Source organism: Taudactylus pleione, unplaced genomic scaffold (assembly GCF_031769625.1).
Source record: "Taudactylus pleione unplaced genomic scaffold, aTauple2 ptg000262l, whole genome shotgun sequence".
NCBI lineage: Eukaryota > Metazoa > Chordata > Amphibia > Anura > Myobatrachidae > Taudactylus > Taudactylus pleione.
The window spans coordinates 2,314,758-2,341,573 of NW_028284664.1; the positions used below are offsets into that span (position 1 = coordinate 2,314,758).

Genomic DNA, 26,816 nt, shown 5'->3' on the forward strand with positions numbered 1-26,816 from the left:
CCAAGTGCAGTCCCTCAGTCAGTAAATTACTTCTTTCATATTTCAGTATTTTATTTCTACTGAGGGCTTTGGGCCTGATTCAGACCCACTCGCAAGCGGCTGTCCGCTCACAAGTGGGTCGATGTTGTGCACTGCGCATGCGCACGACGGCGGGAGCTCCGTCGTGCGCATGCGCCAGACGCGACGAGCGAAGGACTTTCCTTCGCTCGTTGTGTCTGATCAAAGGGGGCGTGCTGTCGATGTTGATTGACAGCACGCCCCCTTTGGTGGGCGTGCCGGGGGCATGCCTCCCTGACGGGGGCGTTCCCAATGGAACGCCTACCGTCAGAAGCCGGCCAACTGACATCACTAGTGATGTCAGTGGGAGTGATTTTGGCTCTGATAGAGCCAAAATCACTCCAGGCCTTGCAGTTGCAAAACTCAACCGCAGGCTCCGGCTCGCAGTGGCGATGGTCGCGATGGTCAAGACCATCGCGGCCATCAAACTGCACGCTCGTATAGGCTGTGGGTGGTGACCCACAGCTATACGAGCGTCCAGGAGGACGCTCCATAATTATGGAGGGCGGCCCTCATTCAGAGCGTGCGCTCTGCTCAGAGCGTACGGCTCTGAATGAGGGCCTTAGTTTACTGAGGCACCATGACCATGTGTGTAACGTTTATGTATAATAAAGTCATATGCACATACATGGTGCCTCAGTAAACCAAGCCCTACAATTTAGACCTAAAATGTATGTTTAGTACAGTGAGAGGAATCTGTAATAAATACAGAATAAATTAGAGTCCCTGCTGTAGGCTTGGTGTGCAATGTGCCCACATACAGGGCTGGATGTAGCAAGGGGAGAAATGCGGGTTTAACCATATTTCTCATATGCACCAAGCCTCGGTATGCGATGTATTCTGGGACTTGGATGTGGTGGATGCTGAAGATGGTGTTACCCTTTAGAAGCTTATGGACTTCTCTCCGCAGAGTGCTGTGAGAGGGATCCAACTGGATCCCTCCCAGCATCTCCCACGGCGCATGTCACCAGTGGGGCTTCTGGGCCATAAACCCGGAAGTCGCTCATTTGCGAAGTACCACTCTTACCGAGAGAGTGGTCCTTTGCACTTCCCTTCATGCATAACATGCTGCATATTATTTTCAGTATCACAAATTAAGTAATTATCACCAGCTGTGTAACTTTTAACATGTTTTAGCCAGTAATAAATACACCTGTGCACCAACTAGGAGATCTGGAAAACATGCACTATTAGGGGTGCACTGCTATAGACCATCCATAGGGTTAATTATTAATACTGTATGGTAATACACTATCCAGTACATAAGGAGACCAATATGTACATATATATGTCCAGGGCAGTGTTAGGTTCTTCTGCCGCTCCCCAGACTCCCAGACTAGCTCCAGTGCTCTGCAATGGTGCCTGCATCTGAAATAAAAACATTCAGCTCAAGCAGAATGGCCCTACTGCCGCATTTAATGGCTTACTGTGATCGCTGGTCCTGTCTATGCTGGAATTATGACACAAAATACACTTTGTATGACACATATTAAAACTGGATAAGTGCTAATTATACCCTCTTCAATGACTGGCCACACTCACTCTAAAATAAAGCATTTGGAACCCCCCCCTCTAGAAATCTTGTGTTTGCCACTGATATCAGTGGTGTTGCTATGGGGTGCGTGGGTGACACCAAAATGCCGGCTCCTCCTCAGTGAGAGGACCCATGTGCTGCAGTGAGACATTCTCCTGCAGAACTCAGCTCCTGTCACAGAGGAGGAGCAGACCGGGCAGGCACTAGCCTCGGAGGGCAGCCCATCATCACCTAGGATGCTGAGCATGCCTCCGAAGGGTTTTCCCATGAGACCACACCCCCTTTATGGTAGGCCCCTTTTCGGGCACGCACAGCTTCACTGCGCAAGGTGAGATATAGAGTGCGCACTGGGTGTCACCAGACCCTGGTGACGCTACTGAGTGCTGCCACTTCTCTTGTTTTATAAACTATACAGTACAGCCCAACATGGGTCCTATTTACAAATACCAGGAGAAGATGTCACTTACCAGGCTGGCACAGATGTCACCTGCTGCACCAATGACTGGGACCTGCTGATCAGATCTATCATTGTGACTGCAGGAAATACTGTATTACATCACAAAGGGTCAGTCACTGACTCACTAAGGGGGAGATGTATCAAGCCCACTGCAGACACTGTTTCTTAACCCTCTCCTCAAGGGTTTCAGTCTAACAGGCCATGCTTTGAGGAACTAGTAAAATATTGCATTTGCCTTTCCAAAATGCCCTTGTTTCCAGATAAAGTGGGCCTACTTATTATTATACTATCAATTATTATTACCCGCAAGCAGAGCCGTAACTAGACTTTTTGGTGCCCTGTGCCAGTAAATAATAGATATCCACAGCAGACCACAGAAGATATCAGAGATATCATATGGAAAAAAAAAGATTATGGGGCATATTTATTATCAGGTCTTAGACCTGAAAATTATAATTTCTTATTGACGCTAATAGCAGCAATAAGAAACTATTTGCCTGAATGTATTTAAATACACTTGCAGGGACAGGGGCTCCCAAAGGATCTCATCCCTGTGGTGTGTAAGTAGTAAAGGGATCGCATTCCCAATCCCTTCACTACATCTTCCAGAACATGCGTGGTAACCTGCTGATCACATATGTGCTAGTGGTGAGTGCAGGGGAGCAATCCTACAGATCCCTCTCCCGGTACATCAGAGAATGCTTGCTATATTCGGCTAAAGAGCAACCCCCATAGAAACCTTGTGATGGTTGCAGCTTCAGGCCATCTGAGAAAGCCAAAGGCTACTCAGAATGGTTGTGTTACCTGCGTTGCCAAAGCCAGGAAATCAGCATCTTGAGACGCAGAGCTGGCCTCGCCACCCCCCCCCCACACACACACACACACCCCCATCCACAAAGTATTGCAGCCTGTCAATCAAGCTGTGGCTGTCAGGCACTGCGTGCATGCGCAGTTAACCCACCAAAGGTTTAAAACATAACCCATCAGGTTTACGTACTAACCTAAATCGGGCCCAGTGCTGGAGTGAGTGTACTGACCTACATATCAGATGAGGGGTAGTTGAGTCCAAGAGAGGCACTGTCCACCTCTTATATACTGTAGTGTCACAGACAGCTATAAAAATGCAGGAAACAATTATAATAAAAAGCAAGAATACTATATTTACATTTGGGGCCAATCATGAAAGATTGTTAGCTATCTGTAATACAGAAACACAGAACAGAAGGAAAGTGGGACTGATATAGTTGAGTCCAAGGGGACTATTTAACAAAGGCAACAAATACCGCTGCTGTTGGATTGTTAACGCCATATACACAGTCGAGTCACATTATTATGACCACCAGCTAGTAGCCAGAGTAACCGCCGTGTGCAGCACGGACAGCAACTATACAGGCTGGGAGTGACTCAATAAGGGGCTGTTAGGTTGGCACAGGTATCTGGAGCCATGCTGACTGCAGTACATCCCACAGCTGCTGGAGGATGCGTGGTGGAGTATCCATAGAGTGAGATGGTCCCACAGATGCTTAATTGGGTTTAAGTCAGGGGAATTAGGGGGCCAGGGAAGTACTTGGAAGTCTTGGTCGTGCTCGTCCAACCACTGTTGGACATTTGTAGCCGTGTGACATGTCACATTGCCTTGCTGGACAATCCCATCCGCCTCAGGGAAGACAATCAGCATGTATGGGTGTATGTGCTCTGCATGGATGGATTCATAACCAAATCGGTTGAGGGTTCCACATGGATGAGTGGGCCCAGAGAATGCTGTGAAACATTCCCCAGACCATAACGCTACCACCACCAGCTTGTGTTCTTCCAGCAATGATTGCAGGGTGTTTATTTTCAGATGTTTCTCGTCTGCCACGCCAATGTCCATCCGTTCGATGAAGCAGAAAATGTGACTCATCAGAGAAGGCAACCCTATCACCAATCAGCGGAGATCCAATTCTGATACAGGCGAGAAAATGTAAGCCTTTTCCGCCGATGCACCTTCATTAGCATTGGTGCAGTGACCATCCATTTGCTTCGGAGCCCCATAAACAGCAGAATTCGCTGAACTGTCATTTTAGACACACGTCTGGTGGCCCCCAGGTTCACTTTGATGGTGAGCTGCTCCACTGTAGCATGTCAGGTTGCCCTCACGCACCTCATAGCCGATGCTCACCTCTCACATCAATGGCACCTGGTGCTCCATAGTTTCCACGTCAGTTATTCGCAATGGTGACATTTGTCCAGTCACAATACACCTTCACAAACTGCACTGTTTCAGAAATACTGCCACCCTTGGCACCAAAGCCAATAATATTAGATAAAAGATAGCTAGCAGCTGATTTGTTGCTATGGGCAGCTTCCCCACTTTATCTCTCTGCCTTATAATTGAGGCAAGGAGGGATTGATAAGTTATTTCAATTAGGACTCACATTAGTATGGTTACTGATTAAGGAGAACGCCCACCTGAAAACATCCCATATTATAAGGAAGAATTTTAAAGTAGGAATCAGTAAAACTGTTAAGTCTATCACTGGTGCTAAGCCAGAATAGTGTGTATGCGTTGCACAGGCCTCAAGCTTTGGATTCTGAAATCCTGTTTGTGACGCCAAAAACAATGTGGTACTCTGGGTGTTGTAGTGGGCACAGATACGTTTGGTGTAGATGGTTGCTTACAGCTGGGACGGTAGTTCCAGCGGATTCATCTTCTCCTTTGGCAATGACTCCATGAGCTGTATCCACCAAGGCTGTAAAAGACAGGCTAGCCCCATACACACAGTAAAATAACATGGTGTAAAATAGCTGTCTGCAGCAAGGTGGGTCTGCACGAGACACTCACCAAGACTCTGGGATGGCTAACTTTGCCTTCAAGAGACGCTGCCACCTTTCACAGCAGGTCTATTGTTTGGGCAGGTTTGCCGTCTTTTCACGGTGGCTTGTAAACTCAGCCATCAGTTCCTATTCTTGCCTATATAAATAAATCAATTAATGATCAGATGTTCTAAAGTCAGGTTTTTGGTTATTTTACTGTCAGTTTTGACTTTAGTAAATAGTTGGTTTGCAAAACCGATGAAAAAACTACCAAAACCCCCAAACCTTCCTTTAGCAAATTTAGCACTGAGTTTGAGTAAACAGCATAATATTCATCTTGTTTAAACTACTAGAGAACCAGTTCCTGAGTTTGTTGGTGTAATGAGTGGCAGCCATTTTATATGAATACTGAGCTGAGTTAAATAGCCTTTGGAACTGAGTTATTGCTACTGTTCAGTGCTGAAGACAATCGGCATATACTCCAAGTGGAAATGTGTTTATTGTGCCTTGTCATTGTAAAACAAAAGCTATTGCTCTCTGGAATCAGGAAAGAACAGTGTTAGATGCTAAGCTTATTGCTATTACCAATGTGGATTACAAATACATGCATGTTATAGGTCAGTGATGATCAAAGAGTAGTCTGACAGAACTTTGGGTGCAAAATACTGAACAGTTTTTAAGTTTTGCTAAATCTGCTGAGTAAATAATCCATGTTGCTATTACTGTATATTCATGTTTAAAGGTTAATGTGTGTTTAAATGATAGCAAAAATACTGTGCAGGTTTCATTAGGTTTAAAAGGATATAAAAAGTTAAAAATGAGAAACAAAGTGCATGAGGTCTCCCCCTCCCCCCAATCAATAAGCAGCCCCGTACCTCCCTGGTATTGGAAAATCGGGGGGAAAAAATGGCATGAGTGTGGAGTCCTCCTGCCATATAGGAAACCTGCCCCAAACTGGTCAGTCAGTCCAGGGCTAGAATTCCTCAGAAATTCAGGACTCCCTCAAAAAATGTGGTCCCCCTCCTGAAGGACAACCAGCCCTGGGCTCTTCCATGCACCCACTGTGCTTTCAGTACACGGGTCATAAATAGTTGAATAGGAAAAGAATATTGGTATTTACAGGCAGCCTACATGTCCCAGCAAGCCTGCCTGGCCATGATGGCACTTGTGAAACAATGTGCCAGCGTGCCTGGACATTCTCACTGGCGGAATCAGTATGATTCCGTTCTAATCCCGACAGCGGTAGCCCGGTAGGGGTGAAGATCCCTATCGTTCCTTCTGTTAAGTATAGCTAACCTAATTCCCTACCCTAATCCTAACCCTCCTTTAGGGGTGCCTAACCCTAAACCTCCCCCCAGGTGCCTATCCCTAACCCCCCTCTAAGTGCCTAAACCTAACCCCCCCCTTCCCTGCAGCCTAACCCTAAGTCTCCCGGGGAGGTGCCTAACCCTAACCTCCCCCTGGGGGTGCCTAACCCTAAACCCCCTTCCCCTTGCCTAACCCTAACCCTCCTGGGGGGGTGCCTAACCTACGTTCCCCCTGGGAGCCCCTAGCCTAACCCTTGCCCCGTGGCTGTCCGTGGCCCGGCACCTGGCTTACTTTTAATCGGTATGCCGGGTGTCAGGGTCCTGGCATAGGTCTAATGACAGGCATCGGGATTTCGACTCCTGTCATTAGTACCTTGCCGGGATTAGACAGTCGGGAAGCTGGCGGTCGGGATTTCGTCCGTCGGCTTCCCAACTGCTTCCCCTCACTGGCACCTGTAGTTCATCTGTAAAGACAATATTAAAATAAATACAGGTCACTGACACCTTATGTTGTACTCCTTTATTTAAAAAAAATAAATTAAAAAAACAAACACTCCAACACACCCCAATATACTGTATACTTACCAACTCTCCCTGATTGTCAGGGAGACTCCCTAAAATAGTACCAATCTCCCTGACTCCCTAAAGAGTCTAGCAATCTCCCTGATTGCACCTATGAAGCTGTTATATAACCCCCCCAGAGATATATACATTGAAATGGGACCATTAGTATAATATTCCTGCATTGGTTATAAGCAGTGGCGGATTCTACCTAGGGGCCGCAGCCCCCCTCCCCCTCCAGTAAAAATCGGTAAAAAGTCCATGGAAAACTGCGGTCCTCCTGGCTCCAGCACCCCCCACTCATCGGAACAGCACTATCCTAGCAGGGCATGCACAGCAGGGAGCAGGAGACAGTCCCCCATGTAGACCTGCCCTGCATGTGTTGTCAGTGTAGTGGCTTTCTATTGGAAGCCCTACCTGCTAATCTCACACAGGGCTGGCAGTCTCAGGGGAGGAAACTCCTCCCCCTGTGGGACTGCCAGTCCGGGGTGTGATAGCACAGTAAGAGCTTCCAGCAGGAAGCCTACACTGTGCTAATCGCTGGCTGTAATATGCTTCTAGGGGATGCATGCTGTGCAGCCCTAGAAGCTGTTATACTCCAGCTGTGTATGCACAGTTGTTTTTTTTTGTTATCCTTTTCTACCACAAGCTGGGCGGCTTCTGCTTCTGCGCAGTGCAAGATTAGACTCTGGTCAGCGGCAGCACCGACCTAAATTGCTGCCCGGGCAGCCCCCCGGATTGGAAAAGGCAGGAACCGCCACTGGTTATAAGGCACATTGTTACATGCATTTTCTGAAAAGTACAGTGTATTTTCATCAACAAGTAGATCTTACTAGCTGCTTTGGGACTAATTTACATGTGGCTGTATGGCAATTTTATGACACGCCTCTCAGATGTAACAGTACACGTCCATTTTACCTCCACGCTCATATGTGCTGCTTTCACAATCTCCCTGACATGCTTTTACAAAAGTAGGCAAGTATGTCCCTATCCCACCAATTTAGTACTTACCAAATCCTTGGATGGACTTTTCATTCTAAGTGAATGCATCCAAGGGTCTTGGAAAAATAACAAACTGAACAGAACCAAATGGACAGGCTGCTGGCACAGCCATCATGAAATGACAGGTCATTAAGGTCATTAGCAGACACTGCCATAGAAATGAATGGGGAAGTGCTGATTGGCTGAGAGCGGACACTGCCATAACAACCGATCCCACACTCAGCAAATCAGCGCTTCTTCATTTTTTTTTCAATTACAGTATAACTATTTCTATACATTTAAACCCGACAAAGCCAGCACAGATCATAGTTATCTGTGCAGGGCTTCACCTCTACAACAGATTGACAGCGGGTTTGCCAATGGATCTGCTGCGGTATAGGGGTTGGAAATTCGAAGGGTAATGACGTTGTATTCCATATGACAGTCAAACCGATGCATAGTAAATGCTGTTTTGTTACACTGCAGTCTGACGTCAACACCCATGGTTGACTGTTGGTTTTAAAATAGACAAAAAAAGGGAACTTTAGTAAATTTAGCCCGCAATCTCTTTTACGCAGTACTTGAAATATAGTAGATCTCAGTATCTCTTAGCAATTCTCATTATCTGTCAATAATTCTCAGTATCTCTCAGTAGAGGTAGCTCCCTTTTACAACTTTTTTACTCACAACCTCCACGGATCATAGATGCAGCTCCTAGTGCTGACACACTGTCTCAGTCTCAGCTGGTGCTTCTGCAGTGGTCACTCAGCACAGCATCAGTGGGTGTGCAATGCTTCGGTCACCTCACCACTTCAGCGATAGTGCTTTGACCAGTCTCTTGTCTCTCACAGCAGACCTGTGGCGGATCACCCTGCTCTGAACTCCGCTCCTCGGCGTGTCCCAGTCTCAACTGAACATGTGCGATCACGTACACACTGTCCTGTTGCTGACTTGTCTCAGTTTTGGCACGTAATTGCTCCACCTGGTGGCATCCTTGTATATTGCATCATCCATTGGCTCCTGTCAGAGCCAGTGGTATCACACATAATAATGTCACTTTTGGATCCAATTATAATTTCAGTTGTATGTTACAAGTCGAGGTCACAACTTGTCTCCCTCGAGCAGTTTACCTTCTCATGACGGTGTTGTTTCGGTTCCCTCGGTTTCTAGGCGATCTGCACGCCTTGGGAGGTCACATGTTTTCCACACCACGGTGTGATTGGTTTCTCCTCCTATTTGTACATGCTGGCCTTTTGCTGCCATCGTCTCCGTAACCACTCTACCGGCTTCTCAGCCACACCAGTGGCCTCCATGCTGCCACCGGCTCTCAAAGCCGTATAACAGTATACAGACTTGTGTACCAGCTCTCAAAGCCGCAGTACACAAACTAGTACACAAACTTGTGTACCGCCTCTCAAAACTGCAGCATACTAATCAGTACACAACCTAGTACTCAAAGCCACATCCAGTGTGTTCTTTCTTCTGCTACCGGCTTCAAGCTGCACCATCGGCTCTCAATTGTGAACTTTCTTCTGCTACCGGCTCCAAGCCACACCATCGGCTCTCAAAGCCACATCAACTGTTATTTCTTCTGCTACCGGCTCCAAGCCGCACTATCGGCTCTCAAAGCCACATCAAGTGTGTTCTTTCTTCTGCCACCGGCTACAAGCCGCACCATCGGCTCTCAAAGCCGCATCAATTGTGTACTTTCTTCTGTAACTGGCTGCAAGCCGCACCATCGGCTCCAAAGCCACTGCACATGCATACCAACTTCTGCAATCGGCGCCGCCTAAGTACCGGTGAACGTGTCTTAGTTCTAAGGGAACAATGGGCGGTTGTTAGTGGCAGAAGATCACACGGAGCAGGCTTTGGGATTCATAACATTGTAAAACCAATAGAATAAAATATTTAGCATTTTTCTCACACCTAATTATAATTCACTCTATAAGGAAAATTAGCTCCTTACACTTGTGACTATTAAAGCATTAGCAAAATCAAATTCTCTCTTGGTTAAGCAGGATAATAGTAATTAAGATGAACCTTTTTCCAATGCTGCACTGAATACAGCCCCAGGGCCTGAATCACAGATAGTTGGTAATGTAGCAGTGTTTGCAGCCACTCTCGCAATAGCGGTTGTGTAAATATGCAAATGCTAGTCTCAGCTTTCCCTTTGTGCGGGATGGTGCAAGACGCAGGAGCCTTAACAACTGCATAAATGATCGCAGTCGAAGGCTGTGACACCCCCCCCACAGAAACCGTCGTAACACGCCTGCGTTTGAGTCGCCATGTTTCTGCCCACAAAGGTCCCACTGCAACCGGCATCGCAAGACCATCGTGGCACATGCTCAGTGCGACTCTGATGCATGCGCAGTGCGACTCTGACACATGCTCAGTGCGACTCTGATGCATGCGCAGTGCGACTCTGACACGTGCGCAGTGCGACTCTGATGCATGCGCAGTTGAAAAAACATTGCTCATTTGCATTGCGGCTGTCTCTGAATCAGGCCCAGTGTACTTTCTGGCTTCTTACCCCAGAATAGTCACACCCTGAGGCGGTTAGGTCTGGAAAACTGTGGGCCTGATTCAGAGCCGCTCGCAAAAAGCCAGCGCTCGCTCTGAATCAGGACGACTGCATGGTTATTTTTGTTCGGCCTCCTGGCCGCTCGCTAACCTGTAGGTGACCACCCACAGCTATAGCGAGCAGCCAGATGATGGTCGCGACCATCAGGCTTGCGATGAGACCCTTGTGGTAGGGCCTCGTCCATCGCAAGTCCCAGTGAGCTTCCAGCTCTAATAGAGCGGAAGCTCACCACTGACATCACTCGTGATGTCAGTCGGGCTGCCCCCAAAAGGCAGGCGTTCCTTCGGGAACGCCTCCGTTTGGCCAGCCACCCCCCGACACGCCTACCAAACGGGGCGAGCTGTCGATCAACATCGAAGCGCCGGAGCGAGTGATTTCTTGCTCGTTCCGGGGCTCACGTATGCTCACTGCCCGGCCATCGACCCGCTTGCGAGCACATAGCGCTTGCGAGCGTGTCTGAATCAGGCCCAGTGTGCGCGCGGTGGCCTTGTTATTCTCTCTTCTTAGATACCCCCCAAATATAGGTCCCTTTTACCAAATATGATCTCACACCATCAGCCCCCTTACTCCCTCTCCCTCCACACACACACTTTAAAGTACAACCTAAATTCCCCCCTGGGCAATACATAATATTTTGTACTAATGGATCAATACGTGAATCAATAATTACTGTCTTCCGTGACCTGACTCTGAGTCTGGTTATACATGACTACTCTTGTTTACAGCGTATTCTTACTGTACTTGTGTGTCTTATACACTAGTGACACCAGTCTACCACATAAGGAACCGAGGCCAGGCACTGTGAGCCTGATTCACTACGGATCGCTATTCTGCTTATACGCACGCATCGCAATTGCTAATATCAGCGGTGCCATTTAAATGTTTGCGATCGCAGGCAGTCATAAAGACGTCCACTTCCCCTCACTCACTTCCGTACACTAGGGGAACATATGCACACTCGCATGCTATCAGTGCTATGGCTGCGTATGGCCACGCAGTGGATAATTTATGCATGCCCCTGCAACGGCATTGCAACGCACTGGCACGCCTGCGTTCACCCGACCACCCGCCGTCACCACCCACAAACGGCACTTCCTGTCACTCAGTCTGCTCTGGGTCTGCATAGCCTCTGCAATCGCACTCCTGAACACAATTGCTAGATCGTGCACGTGTACTGCAATGTATACACATGCGCAGTACGCAGCAATCAGCCTTATGCGTGCGTTTTAGGTAACAAAAGTTATGTCAATCAGATCAGGTGTCTCCTGTAATATTAACAGTTTTATCAACTGCGAATCGGCTTACGTGGTATGTGTTCTTAGCTGTGACTGCACATAATGGGGGTCATTCAGACCCGGTCGCAACTGTTGATAGCTCGCAACCGGGTCAATGTTCCCCCACTGGGCATGCGCACGTCGGAGCCGGCTCCGACGTGCGCATGCGCGAGACCCGACTAGCGAGGGGCGCTCCGTCGCTAGGGGTCTTGCACCAAAGGGGGCGAGCTGTCGATGGTGAGTGACAGCTCGCCCCGTTTGGGAGGCGAGCAGGGGGCGTGGCCGGCCAAACGGAGGCATTCCCGAAGGAACGCCTGCCGTTTGGGGGCGGCCCCACTGACATCAGCAGTGATGTCAGTGGGGAGCTTCCTGCTCGATAAGAGCAGGAAGCTCCCTGGGGCTTGCAAGTGCCGAGACCCAACCTTAGGGTCTCGTCGCAAGCCCAAATGGTCGTGATGGTCTTGACCATCACGACCATCATCCTGGTCGGTCGCTATAGCTGTGGGTGGTAACCCACAGCTTAGCGATCAACCAAGAGGCGGCACTACAAGATGCAAGCGGCCGCCCTCATTCAGAGCGACCACTTGCATCTAACGACCGCCTCTGAATGAGGTCCAATATGTGGGCCGCACAACTCGAATACTTAAAGAACGATTTCGCCAACACAGACTGAATATAATGAAAGGCCTGGAGACACAAAGGGCCAAATGTAATAGGGTGAGAGTTTAGAAAATGTCAGAGTTTAGCAGTAACCTCTCACATCGGTCGAGTTTTATCTTCAAAATGGGAAAACATCTGGATGAGAGTTTAAATCGTGAGTTTTTTTGAGTCTGAAAAACATGCAAGTTTGCTCTGTTCTCAGACTCTATTATATTGGCCAAGTTTAAAAAATGTGAGAAAACTCTACCATTATCTAAACTCTCATCCTATTATATTTGGCCCATAGTGTCTTGAGACACTTCTCTGAGGCACATGGAAAAAATCCAAGATGCTTGAGGGTCGTAGGGATAGCAACTATAGCTCAAACTGCCAGGGGTGGTGATAGAGTGAAAAGGCCCTGTCAAGCCGAATCAAAATGGATTTTTAGACTTCCAACGCTATCACCAGATGGCTTAAATGAAGCATTGGAAGTTATGGATTAGGTCTGAGGTGTGGAGGGGGGTGGGCTGCTGCTGTTCCGTATGTACTGTCTGGTCAGCGGAGCAGCTGCGGCCCCCTCCCTCTCCCCTCTATACTTCTGTTATACATATTATATACATCCTATGTCCTGTCCTTCTCCCCCGGTTCTTTATATCTGTTAAAAAGAAAAAAATATAAAGAATTCTAGAATCATATAGGATGGGTCTCTTACTATTACATCTTTCACAATTATTATATAATGTGGGGAAAATAGCATATGTTAGCTATATCTAGATAATTATCTATTGGCCCTTTATTAATGATATTGTATATAGCTATCATTCCAATGTAAGTAACAAGTGACATTGGTTAGTTTATTGGTAGTGATGATATTATTGTGGTTACAATACCATTGTTATTGATACTACCATTGTATGAGGGACTGGTGACTCATTTATTTGATAAGTATCTGATTGGTGTATATGAATGTGTGAATGTGTGTATATATGTATATATATATATATATGTATGTATCTATATATATATATATATATATATATAATGTGTGTATATGCGTTTATGTATCTTTGTGCATATGGGTGTTTACATGTATTCGGTATGATTTACCGCCGGCCGCATGGCCGGCTGTTCAAATCCTGACATCGGTAAAATGACAGGCATCTAGATTTAGAAGCCTGTCATGTAACCCTCGCCGGGATTAAGTAGTCTGGAAGCCGGCGGTCGGCATTGTGTCCGCCGGCTTCTCGTACGTATACGGTTTACATGTGTGAGCATATGTATGTATGGTATAGATGTTTATTTGCATATACTTGAGATCTATTGAGAACATGGTTATTTCTCCCCATCTGAACCATTAGGATATCATCTTTAGTCTTGATAAGTCCTTTTATATGTGAAACATAGATTAAATTCTTATATAGATGGACACATTTTTATTAATATATATTCTTCCTTACTTATAATGAGAGAAAGTCTTTCTTAGAAATAATGTTTAGTACTTTCTGATTTGGACTAATATTGTACTTGTATTGTGTCATATTTTTGCTGGGACATTTTTTAATAATTAGACAGAATAAACTATATGAATGTATGAAGTAACAATAATACATAAAAATGTGATACATATGATCTTTAGGTGTGTATGATACTTCTTTTTAAAATATATATATATATATATGTGCATGAATTGATATATGGGTGTAGTTTTTTTGTTTAACAGCAATTAATTCATATGATGTTGGGAGGAGAGACACTCATATATCGGCTGACTGATGTGATGAGATAAAAAAATCCATCCACAAGATTTAACATTGGGACTGAGGCCCTGAATCAGAGCCAGATGCTCTGAAAGAGCGCTCGCTCTGAATCAGGGCATTTTTTTTTTCAAGCGGCCTCCTGGCCGCTCGCATAGCTGTGGGTGACCATCCACAGCTATTGCGAGTGGCCATGATGATGGTCGCGATGGTCAAGACCATCACGACCATCGGGCTTGCGACGGGACCCTTGTGGTAGGGTCTCGTGGCCGCAAGCCCCAGAGAGATTTCAGCTCTAACAGAGCCGGAATCTCTCCACTGACATCACTCGTAATGTCAGTGGGGCCGCCCCCAAACGGCAGGCGTTCTCATGGGAACGCTTTCGTTTGGGCAGCCACTCCCCCGGCCCGCCCACCAAAGGGGGCGAGCTGTCACTCAACATCGACAGCTCGCCCCCTTTGGTGCGAGACCCGGAGCGACAGATTGCCCGTCGCTAGCCGGGTCTCGAGCATGCGCACGATGGCTCAGTCGTGCGCACGCGCTGTGGGCCACCATCGACCCGGATGCGAGCGCTCAGCGCTTGCGACCGGGTCTGAATCAGGCCCTGAGATCATCCCTGCTTTACATGAAGATGTGGAATCTCAGCAGTTAAATGTCATTAATCACCCGACCAATTATTTACATTCCTGCATCATTTAAACTACTTGTAAAACAGATGAGAGCAACTCAGCTTGAAAAAGGCTCCAGCGGTAGTCGAAACGTGTTGCTGCTCTTTTCACTGGAGTTCCATTTGGTCAGCTGCCTACTACGAACTACACATGGAGACCTGTACTGCACTGCTACAGGCCGTTTACCGTTAACAGCCGCAGAGACTGGAGACGCCATCTGCCAAGATACTACACTGCACTGAGCTGCACCTGGACAGCCCGACTGACATCACTCTGGGTTGCGGGCGGCGGATGCTCCCAGAAATGTAACTACTATCGTGTGCACACGGGACTTTTACAGAGAGAAGACTAAGATGAATTAACTTATTTATACCCCTTTTCCACCTAAATTCCGGGTCTGACCCGGAGTTGGAACAAAGGCCCTCATTCAGAGCCGGACGCTCTGAGCAGAGCGCTCGCTCTGAATGAGGGCTGTCCTCCATAAAAATGGAGCGTCCTCCTGGACGCTCGTATAGCTGTGGGTCACCACCCACAGCCTATACGAGCGTGCAGGTTGATGGTCGCGATGGTCTTGACCATCGCGACCAGCGCCACTGCGAGCCGGAGCCTGCGGTTGAGTTTCTCAACCGCAAGCCCTGGAGTGATTTTGCCTCTATCAGAGCCAAAATCACTCCCACTGACATCACTAGTGATGTCAGTGGGCCGGCTTCTGACGGTAGGCGTTCCCTTGGGAACGCCCCCGTCTGGGAGGCACGCCCCCGGCATGCCCACCAAAGGGGGCGTGCTGTCAATCAACATCGACAGCACGCCCCCTTTGATCAGACACAACGAGCGAAGGAAAGTCCTTCGCTCGTCGCGTCTTGCGCATGCGCACGACGGAGCTCCCTCCGTCGTGCGCATGCTCAGTGCACACCGGACAGCCGCTCGCGAGTGGGTCTGAATCAGGCCCAAAGTTCCTATCCGGATCAGACCCGGAATTTTGCCGGTGCCGACTCGGGATATTCCCGAGTCAGCGCCGCTCACACTGCAGTCGGGTCTGCATAGACCCGGCTTTTGCGGAGTGAAAGTGGTCGCTTGGAGATGACGTCATCTCCAAGCGCCACTGAAGCCGGACCAATCGGCAGGCTAGCAGCGCACTCCAGGTCATCGTGACCCGGAGTGTGCTGTTCTCATAGCAGGGTTTCACGGACTACGCCCGTGTTAAACCCTGCTAGTTACCTGGGTTGGATTGCCGGGTCACTCGACCCGGCGATCCAACTCTTTCCCCTTTTACACCAGGGAGCTGCCCGGGTTAACCCTTCAAAAACCCGGGTTTTAGCTCCGGTGTAAAAGGGGTATAAGTCACTCTGTTGATAAGACAAAATAAGCGACCTGACGGGCTTTATATGATGAATTATACATCTATCTCTATGTAGCTACTAAAACAAACATCTAGTCCAATTAAAAATACTACACTACGTGGATATATTAAAAAGGAAGCCCCAAGTGAATTGTTTTTGTTATGAAATTTGCAACAAATATAAGTTATTTGTATCCAATAAATCCGAGATTTGGCAATTAGGACAAATGACAACAACTGCTGTGTCCTTCTGGCTCTCCTGAGGAAACGTTTTGTTATATAAAGGCCCCTATACATCTGCGACAGATCATCGTGATGTAGCGATGGAATCGGAAACACCGATCCGCCGGTTGGAAATGCCGATCGGCGCCCAATGATGTTCCGTGATCCATCGCAGGATTGGTGAAATTCTACATGTTAAATTTCACCGATCTGCCAATCACAATCATTTTTTGATCGTGATCGACATATCTGTGAAATCCAACATGTTGGATTTCAGCGATCCTGCGATGCCGGGTTGCAGGATCGCTACATCACGGCGATACGTCGCAGATGTAAGGGGCCTTAATTGCAACAAATATAAGTTACTTTTATCTAACGTAAGTCCCCCAAACATCTGAGACGGATCGTAGCGATCTTGCAACCCGGCATCGCAGGATCGCTGAAATCCATCATGTTGGATGTCACAGATATGCCGATCATGATCAAAAAATGATCGTGATTGGCAGATCGGTGAAATTTAACATGTAGAATTTCACCGATCCTGCGAAAGATCGTGGAACATCGATGGCCGCCGGTCGGCATTTCCAACCGTGGATCGGCGTTTCCGATCTCATCGCTATATCGCGACACTTAAATTCAAGCCTGCCAATTAGGACAATTGACAACACCTTTTGTGTCCTCCCTTGGCTCGTTTGAGAAACTCCTGCTGGATATCCATTTTGCACTGTGGGTCTGATTCAGAGCCGCTCGTAAGTGGCCGCTCGTTCGTTCCGAGCGATGTTCGCACATCTGCGCATGCGTATGGGTTTTAGTACGCATGCACGAACCAGTCAGTGCGCTCAGAAATCGTGTGTTCGCAAAATAGCGAATGCCTGTTAATTTGAGTGACAGGATGAGGCGTTTGTGGGTGGTAACAGGGGAAGGTGCTTGAAAACGGGGAGTGGAGATCCGAACGCAGGCGTGCCAAACGGTCAAAACGGGCGTTTTAAGGGTGTGCATAATTAACAAAGCAGCGTCATCGACCACGTCACTTGGTTATCTTTTAGCCTGAACTGCTCGCATGATTGCGGTAGGAAAATGCTACCACAAGAATAGCGAGCAGTTCATACACCTTTCGATGTACTCGATTAATCTAATAAATAGCGGAGATGACGTATGATGCGAGCGGCCAGGGGGCGTTTTTGTCAAAATATTGAGCGCGTGTTTTGTTCGCTCGTTCAGACATACAGGCGTCAACAGACCGCAAAGAGCGAGCGCTTAATTTAAATATCCGGCCCCTTTTTCAGAACGACCGTCCGCAAATAGCGTTTGGCTCTGAATCAGGCCCTGAGTTTGTGCTCTAATTTTTAACAAATTATTTGGAGTCTGATCAACTCCTTTTATGAGGATTAATATTATCTTGTTCTAAGAAATGTTTGTATGCATCTTTGTCTAAAGATTAGTTTGTATATATGAGATATTTGGTACAATTTGCAACATCACTGTGCCTCGATTGTTTATTGATGGAATTATGTGATTAAAAACCTTTTTTATTCACACTGGTTTAATTTATGTCCCAGCAAGGGTATTTAAGCGCAGTTTTATTGTGTTTTTGATTTTTCTAGTGAGGTTGGCAAATACAGTACCTCCTTTCTACTGCTACACTAACACCTGAGCCCCCTTCTCAGGTTAGCGCAGGATGTTTCTTTTTCTGGTTTGCGTGACTATTAGCAACTGCGTTCCTTGCTAACTTAAGCCCTATGATCTGTGCATCGGACGCAGCACATCCCAAACTCCTTGGCGAAGGTCCCTTGTGAAAACCACCGGTGCATTAGACCTTCCTCAGGTTGTGCTAATCCAAATTGATCGAACAGAGGGCCTGATTCAGAGCCGGACGCTCTGACCAGAGCGCTCGCTATGAATCAGGGCCGGCCTACCTAAAATTGGAGCGGCCTCTTGGACGCTCGCATAGCTGTGGGTTACCACCCACAGCTTATGCGAGCGTCCATGATGATGGTCGCGATGGTCAAGACCATCGCGACCATCAGGCTTGCGATGAGACCCTTACGGAAGGGTCTCGTTGCCGCAAGCCCTGGAGTGATTTTGGCTCTATCACTAGTGATGTCAGTGGGGCCGGACCCAGACGGAAGGCGTTCCCATGGGAACGCCTCCGTCTGGGCAGCCACGCCCCCGGCACGCCCACCAAAGGGGGCGTGCTGTCAATCACCATCGACAGCCCGCCCCCTTTGGTGCGAGACCCCGAGCGACTGCTTCCCCGTCGCTCGCCGGGTCTCGCGCATGCGCGCGACGGAGCTCCCTCCGTCGTGCGCATGCGCACTTGGGCACCATCGACCCGCTTGCGAGCGTACAGCGCTCGCGAGCGGGTCTGAATGAGACCCAGAACCCATTTAACCTTGTGGAATTGTGACGGGTATTAGGTTCCTGTTGGACGCAGTATAAACTGGATAATGCATATCAATACATTACTGTATCTTCAACATAGATTTGAATTTCTGGAAGTTGTATGCACAGTTACTATAAGACACTTTGGGCCTGATTCAGCAAGGAACGCACGCTAGCAGACACACGCACCCGACCGCTGCGAGAATATGCTAATCAATGAATACGCACGGAGACTGCAGCACAAGATGCAGACGCCCAGCCCCATATTAAGCCGCTCATCTCCCTTTACTCACAGCCTGATCAGTATGCAAGATAGCGTAAACATCGGTAACATCGAGAACCATCGACCATATTTGCATAATAGTAGTTGACCAGACCTCGCGCAGGATCTTGGTAACTTCCTGTATGCACGGACTCTCAATACTGCATTCGTCGTCACACTGGCCTAATTATGTACGCCCCTAAAACGGCGTCCCAGCGCACAGGCACGCCTGCATTAGCCCGACCGGCCATGCGATCAACTGCCTTTGCTAGATTTGCATATGCTGGGTGCGTGCGAACGGGCCTGAATTGAGCCCTTAGCCTCAACCTCCAGAGTGCTGCTATGCCCCGCCCCCATAGCCCACCACCTACTGTTCCCCACAGAAGGGATGTCCACCAATGGGTGCAAACCATCCATGGTTCCCTGTCGATGCTTTCATGCCATAAAAGTTAAGCACCTATGGCACAGTCGATGATGACCATCAAAGGATAACCCACTCAATTACCATCAAGCTTGCTACTTACATATTTTACATTACCAAAAGGTTGAGAAGTTAAATTGTCACACAAGATACAGATTAGATGTCTCTTGTTTCTTAAAGGTTACAGTACATTCGAATTGTATTAACATATGTACAACTCCACATCATTTATTCTCATAAGTACATACCCCAGTAAAAAAAATTAAACAGAATATAGACAACGGGGAAGACAATCCTAGAATATGTGTCAATGGCATGATTGTTCTCTAGGATTATTCTGCCAACGTTCCCTTTAATGGATCTCTTGCGTTTCACACGTGCTGCGTCTAGGGTGGCTACGCTGGCGGCCCGCCCACGAGATGCGGTCTCCTCGGAATGTACAGAATAGTTCAAGTCGGCATCGCTGTCATGGTAACAGCCATCAAACGCCATGGCCTGCACTGCCTCCAGGTTCAGTGTTGCTGAAGACTAGGGAAAAAAAATAAATGTAGGTCACCATCAGCTGAGAGATCATCAGTACATAACTGTTGTGTGGTCAGAGGAATTCCTCCATTGTTATGTAAATGGAGCGTGGTGTTACACAGACACTTTTAACCTAGTATAAAAATGTTGTTAGGGCCTGATTCAGAGATGGACGCAAATTCCATTGTGACTGCAATTCCATACGCAGCGGACTTGCAAATATATGCTAGTGACTTAGCTGATGTCTTGTGTACTGAGACGCCCACCTCCAGTGTCTCACAGCAGGCGCTTACGTACAATAGCAGAAACATCGGTCGCACATCGAACTTCTGAGTAAGCCTATACTGTCTCAGATAGAGCGGCTTTCCTAAGAGTCTGGGGCCTCTCTAGCTGCGAACGAATTCACAGAGCTTCACTAGAGCAAGCCCTGATAACGGTCTCGATAAGCTGCATTTCTCTAACTACCCCCCGTTAACTTCCCCAAATGCTGACAACCTGTCACTCACTCTGCGAATAAATCCTCTCTGCGGCCGCTGTCACTAATCCATCACCATGCGTACACAGTGCGGCTTTGGCACATGCGCAGTGGCGGGAAAAAAAATCGCTCCACTGCGTGCAGCATCGATATTGCGTCCATCTATAAATCAGGTCCTTAGTTCAAAAGACATTTGGATAAGAGGGTGTCAAATGAGTTTAGTAGGCGCTAAAAACCGTTGCATACACTGATGGATGTCCCTTACTGACTTGATTTAATGCCCCGATGTTCCTTTCCAGTTGGATAATATTTTATTCTATCAGGTTGGGCCATACATGGTGCAATATTTATCCTATTTGGTAAAAAATTACTGGAAAAGTCAACCTAATTAGCAAATCTGTGGCTATTTTAAGCAATATACTAACCATACCGTACTTGCATACTCTCCTGGAACCTGCAGGAGGCTCCCGATTTTTCGGGTAACCCTCTGCATCCCCGGAGGAGTAGGCACCACTGGCATCACTAGGGGGGTGCGGGCCGCACTGGGTGACACCATCCAAGGGGATGACACCAAAATAGCAGAGCTGCTCTGCTATTTTGGTGTCACCCCGTGGGATGGTGTCACCGTGACATGGAGAGAGGAAGGGGAGTGATTGTGGGCTGCCCCAGCAGCTGCAGGAGCGTGGTCCCTGATCGGCACATATAGGGGGCATGGCCCCCTTACGCAAAGCCATGCCCCCTTTCGAGTGCAAAGCATTTCAGTCCTGCCGCACCGGGTGTCACAGAGGTAAGTGACGCCTCTGGTAGGCACTTCTCCCCCATCCCGCCCACTTCCTAGTAAGGTGGGCAGAATGGGGAGAATTTTCCCAGGGATCGGTGGTCTGCAAGTATGGGGCGGGGCCTAATGAGGCGACTCTGTGAGACTCACGTCATTTGGCCTTGCCCCTATTTAAATATGCGATATTCACAGCATTTTACACCAACATTTCCTCTCGGGGGCTTCTCCCGGAGAGGAAGAACAGAAAGTAGGCAAGGATAAGACTAACTGGTGATCAGACATAGTCATCTACTGTATTACAGCATATTAGAAAGGGACATACTATTAAGACTAAGGGGCCTATTCATTATAATTTCAGATGGCACAGCAAGAATTAGGTATTTAACCTGCTGCCAATTGACAGCGGCAAACATTAATGCACCAAAGCAATTCCATATTGATCCAGTGCTGAGACAGCTGCCCACCAAGCCCCACCACTACAATTTTCACCGGACAGGCGCGTAATTTACTGCGCAGGCGTGAATTCAGTTAATGCATGCGCACAGCGAATTCCAAAGGAGGCAGATGGATCCCTCTTTGCACTCCAGTTCTCCTTCCCATTTTGCTGAGTGGGGCACAGCGGGCTAACGCCAACTGAAAATTACATCTGTTCCCGCAGTCAAGCTCCAAAAATTCAGTTATCTGAGCTTGATGAATGGACGGCAGCCACACCAAGACTGCGCTTGTGTCACGTAGAACCTACTATTTTATATCGGACCGGTTCACGATCACCTTGATTAAAAGGCCCCTGAAGTAGAACAAATATTGACCTCCATTGCATCGGTAAAACTGAAAAAGTATGGCTGGCGAAAAATCTGATCTACAGGAAAATATACATATAGGATGACCATATAAGATAGCGGCCCTCCGTGGCACTCCTTCCTCCTCTCACCACCTGGCCTGTTTGGTAATGATACAAAAAAAAATAAAAAAATAAAAATCCATTATCATGTAGGATTTAAGTATTTTTGGTTGATTTTGCTACAGTGTGCTGGAGGGCAAATCCCTTGTTTTCTGTGTTCAGTGTAAACCCTGCCCTTTACAAGCACCTGTGCTATGTCATTAAGCTGATATGAGCAACCACCATATTTTTTGTTTGCAGTAATGAGAGGCATGAAGGGAGCCAGCATTAGGAGGAGGTGCTGGTCCTTATAGTGCCATGTGGAGGTTTCTGGGGTACCTCCTAGGTGAGGCAACTCTCGGCTTATACATGTGCTGTTATCATGCAGTACATCAATCTGTAATTATATGACCCAGAGTGGGTGCTACTATTATGTAGCAATAATTATTTTGGGGTGAGCGTTTGGGAGTGGGGCCCCCGGAGTTGTTCTGGCTGGGCCTTTCTCATGGCATCACCACTTAATTCACATAGATATTGTTTATCACTTTTCTAATTGTTTGTTTATTGTTTATGTTGTTTTAATTCTTTCACATTTTAATTAACACTTATTGATTTATCCTTACACATCTATCCTTTACACTTCACTATCACCTTTTTTCCCATTTTCGTGTGATGCCCTGGGGATGGTCCTTGGCTGGAATTTTTTCGGGGTACCTTGTTTCTCGGACGTGAACCCCTTAATGTTAGGGACGCCGGTATAGAGGAGCCTTGACGATTGGCCTGGCGCTTATTCATATATTTGCAATTGTATGTAACTAATACCTCTGAATCTCTATTATCATGTAGGATTTAAGTATTTTTTGTTGATTTTGCTACAGTGTGCTGGAGGGCAAATCCCTTTTTTCTCCGTTTGGTAATGATGTCGTTCACACTTGCACATGTTCATATTATTTACCTTTCCTCTCCGCTTCAGTTGCTTCCTTTCCTCCACTGTGGTGAGATAATTGACGGCTGCATACTCAATAACAGACAGGAACACAAAGAGAAAACTGATCCACAAGTAGACATCTACGGCTTTAATGTAAGACACCTGAGGCATTGAGGCACTCACTCCTGTGATGATGGTGGACATTGTCAGGACCGTGGTGATCCCTGTCGGTAAACAATAAGTCACAGATTTAGGTATGCGATACATAAATGGAAACATGTGGGCCTGATCCAGAGGTGGATGCAACGTTTGCGCAGTTGAGCAATTATTTGAAACTGGGCCTTCCTGGGCCATCCTGGGTGGTGACTGAGTGTCGTGACAGCGGCTGCGTTCTCAGACACAGAGCCGGAGCCACAGAGGTCATGTCCAGATGGAGACACTACACCGGCCATAGGGCTGGTGCAAGTGTTGATGGTGCACGCAATAGCGCGCCGATGGTAGAGAAGTCAGAGGCAGCGGCAGAGTTGCACCGCCCACGGTCAGTGAAAGTGGGCTTCTCAGGGCCGGCAATGCCAGCCAGTGACTGCGTGCACCTCTGCATCAGGCCCTGTATGAGAAATGGTTCATAGGCTTAGAAAGTGATGAGAGTGATCAAATCAAACGAAGTAGCATTTTACAATTTACTTAGTCACAATGCAATAAATAGATACAATTATAACTATTCCATTTCTGCTTGTCTCCTTTTGCCATATTTGTGGTAGTACCGCACTATTGCCAGCAGATGTCTCAGTTGCAATAAAAAAAAGAGAAATATATTTACTACAGTATATACTGCACTCGTACTGTGATGAGGTGTAGTATGATATGCAGAGTAGGGGAGGGGAAATGTGGGCATGGGGCTGCACAGGAGATTGGCCCTAGAGGTGGTAATCACGTCATTAAGTAATGTTAGCTAGTGGCCTCATAAATTTGTTAAATGGAGAATCCACTGTCTCTACGTAATGGTCACTGGCAGAGATAGAAGAGGTGCACACAAGAGTCAACATATAAATGAACAAAAGGAAAAGGAAAGTACTCTGAATTAGGGGCACACTCTCAAAATATAAACCAATAATAAGTTCAAATTTAACGTTCACTAAGTAATAATAAAATGTCATAGTACTAAAGTAGTATACGTCACGAGAAAATGTGTATATATAGGTATGCATATACACATGCAGAAATTCTTATGTGAGAGAACAATATCTATTTATGGGGTCCAATCATCTTCATCATCACCACAATTATTACAAAAGCAGGTGAAAACTAACATTTTCAATTTCACCTATTTATGTGTAAATTAAGTGTCAGGGCTATTCATTATGAACAGGGGTGCATCTATAATGAGTGCAAGGTGTGCGGGTCCAGGGGGGCCCACACCGCATACCCTGCACCAATAGGTTTATACTTACCTCTCTGTAGTGCTGCTGTGCAGCGCCGAGCCTTTGCTCACTGGGAAAATGGCGGCGGCAATTTTCCCAGTGACATGCGCCTGCACAGTACTACTGTCCCAGGGAAAATTATGCGGCCGCCATTTTCCCGGAGACCAGTGCATGCGCAGTAAATTCTGGCACTACAGTGCACTGCCGGACTGCAGGAGGAGGGAGCCCGCACTGATTCTGCACGCGAACCCCCTCCTCTCTTAAAACACCCCTGATTATGAAGGTAATGCAGGAGATATCACTGATACACTGGCGTCACAAGGGGGGTGCGGGCCGCACCCGGGTGTCACCCGTCGAGGGGTAACACCAAAGTGACGACTCTTCCTCACTGACAGGAGCCAGGTGCTGCACGGCAGCATTACGTGCAGCACTCAGCTCCTGACACAGTGAGGGAGTCAGCACTGCAAATAGAGTGGTCCCTGGAGGCAGTCCGCGCCTCCGGGACCCCCAGAGTGACTAAAACTGATGTTCACACATGTGCAGTAGACAGTTCACGCATGTGCAGTGGCACTGCCGAGTCTAAATTGGCAGTGCTAGTTTTCACTGCTGCAGGAAAGAGTGGTGAAGGGGATGTAGTTAATAGACCGGAGGACTACATGCCGTCGGTCTATATCCCAACAACTAAAGCCCAATGGGGGACTTAAGATAGGCATCAAATACCAACACCTATCTTAGGGCCTGATTCAGACCCACTCGCGAGCGGCTGTCCGCTCGCAAGTGGGTCGATGTTATGCACTGAGCATGCGCACGACGGAGGGAGCTCCGTCGTGCGCATGCGCCAGACGCGACGAGCGAAGGAAAGTCCTTCGCTCGTTGTGTCCGATCAAAGGGGGCGTGCTGTCAATGTTGATTGACAGCACGCCCCCTTTGGTGGGCGTGCCGGGGGCGTGCCTCCCTGACGGGGGCGTTCCCACGGGAACGCCTCCCGTCAGAAGCCGGCCCACTGACATCACTAGTGATGTCAGTGGGAGTGATTTTGGCTCTGATAGAGCCAAAATCACTCCGGAGCTTGCGGTTGAAAACCTCAACCGCAGGCTCCGGCTCGCAATTTCGATGGTCGCGATGGTCTCGACCATCGCGGCCATCACAAAGCACGCTCGTATAGCCTGTGGGTGGTGACCCACAGCTATACGAGCGTCCAGGAGGACGTTCCATGAAAATGGAGCCCGGCCCTCATTCAGAGCGTGCGCTCTGCTCAGAGCGTACGGCTCTGAATGAGGGCCTTAATCCTGTCGCCGGAATACAGAGGGACGCCGGACCAACCGAGGTAAGTCCGGGCGTCTTAGGACTTAGCCGCGTGGGGGGGGTTTATGGACTCCCGGGGGGACTTAGGGTTAGGCACCACCCCGGGAGTCTTAGGGTTAGGCACCACTAAAGGAGGGTCAGTGTTAGGGGGGGAGAGGGGAGGGTTAGGGTACTTACCAGCTCAGTCAGAATCTTGTCCTGTCGGGCTTCTGTAGTCGGAAACAGCCGCCGGTATTTCATACCCATTCCGTAGTGAAGAACATCAAGGAGATGCCAGATTTTTGGATCAGCTGTCTCTGCACCAGAGCAATGTTGAATTGCTCCAGTGGCTTATCCACTGCTGCTGCTTGCACCGAATTGGATACTTAAATATCGGTGGCGTCTGGCCCCCGATAATTATCATAATGAATGGACCCCTATCTTAGAGAAGTGTTAGGAAGTAAAGGCCTCACAAGGACTAGTCAGTTACAAGTGTTTTAAAAGATGTGTGGTCACCATTGCTCCGGCGAGGTGACAACTGATTCGAAAATCAGCTGTGCCATGAGCGGCTTCACTGCTTCTTTACGGAGCAGTGATAGGAGTGCGCATGCGCGACCTACATGTCGCACATGTGCACAAGAGCCCCGACGTCCGGCTGAAGGATACGAAAGGATCCCTCTTCGTGACCCGAGACTCCTTCCCATAGGGAAGGAGCAGCTAGCGGGAGCACTTGCCATCTAAGATGGCGAATGTTCCCGCACTCAAGCTACGAAAATATAATTTTCGGAGCTTGACGAATTCTGTCCCCATACTAGTGTATGGGGACAGTGGGCCATTCCGCCAGAGGAAGGTAAGTAGGAGATATCTGTGATACTAGTGTATGGGGACAGTGGGCCATTCTGCCAGAGGAAGGTAAGCAGGAGATATCTGTGATACTAGTGTATGAGGACAGCGGGCCATTCCGCCAGAGGAAGGTAAGTAGGAGATATCTGTGATACTAGTGTATGGGGACAGCGGGCCATTCCGCCAGAGGAAGGTAAGCAGGAGATATCTGTGATACTAGTGTATGGGGACAGCAGGCCATTCCGCCAGAGGAAGGTAAGCAGGAGATATCTGTGATACTAGTGTATGGGGACAGCGGGCCATTCCGCCAGAGGAAGGTAAGCAGGAGATATCTGTGATACTAGTGTATGGGGACAGCGGGCCATTCCGCCAGAGGAAGGTAAGCAGGAGATATCTGTGATACTAGTGTATGGGGACAGCAGGCCATTCCGCCAGAGGAAGGTAAGCAGG

At 48.0% G+C, this 26,816-nt stretch overlaps 1 protein-coding gene across 1 annotated transcript in view; it reads right to left on the reverse strand.

Moving 5' to 3' along the window:
• Positions 1-19,407: 19,407 nt before the first annotated feature.
• GABRR3 (gamma-aminobutyric acid type A receptor subunit rho3) overlaps positions 19,408-26,816 on the reverse strand; it is a 68,583-nt gene continuing 61,174 nt past the window's right edge. Inside the window, exons 8-9 of the mRNA XM_088481074.1 lie at positions 22,846-23,042; positions 19,408-19,763 (exon numbers count right to left, since the gene is read on the reverse strand). Coding sequence (XP_088337200.1) covers positions 19,470-19,763; positions 22,846-23,042 — 491 coding nt within the window. The 3' untranslated portion in view covers positions 19,408-19,469. The remainder of the gene's footprint in view (positions 19,764-22,845; positions 23,043-26,816) is intronic.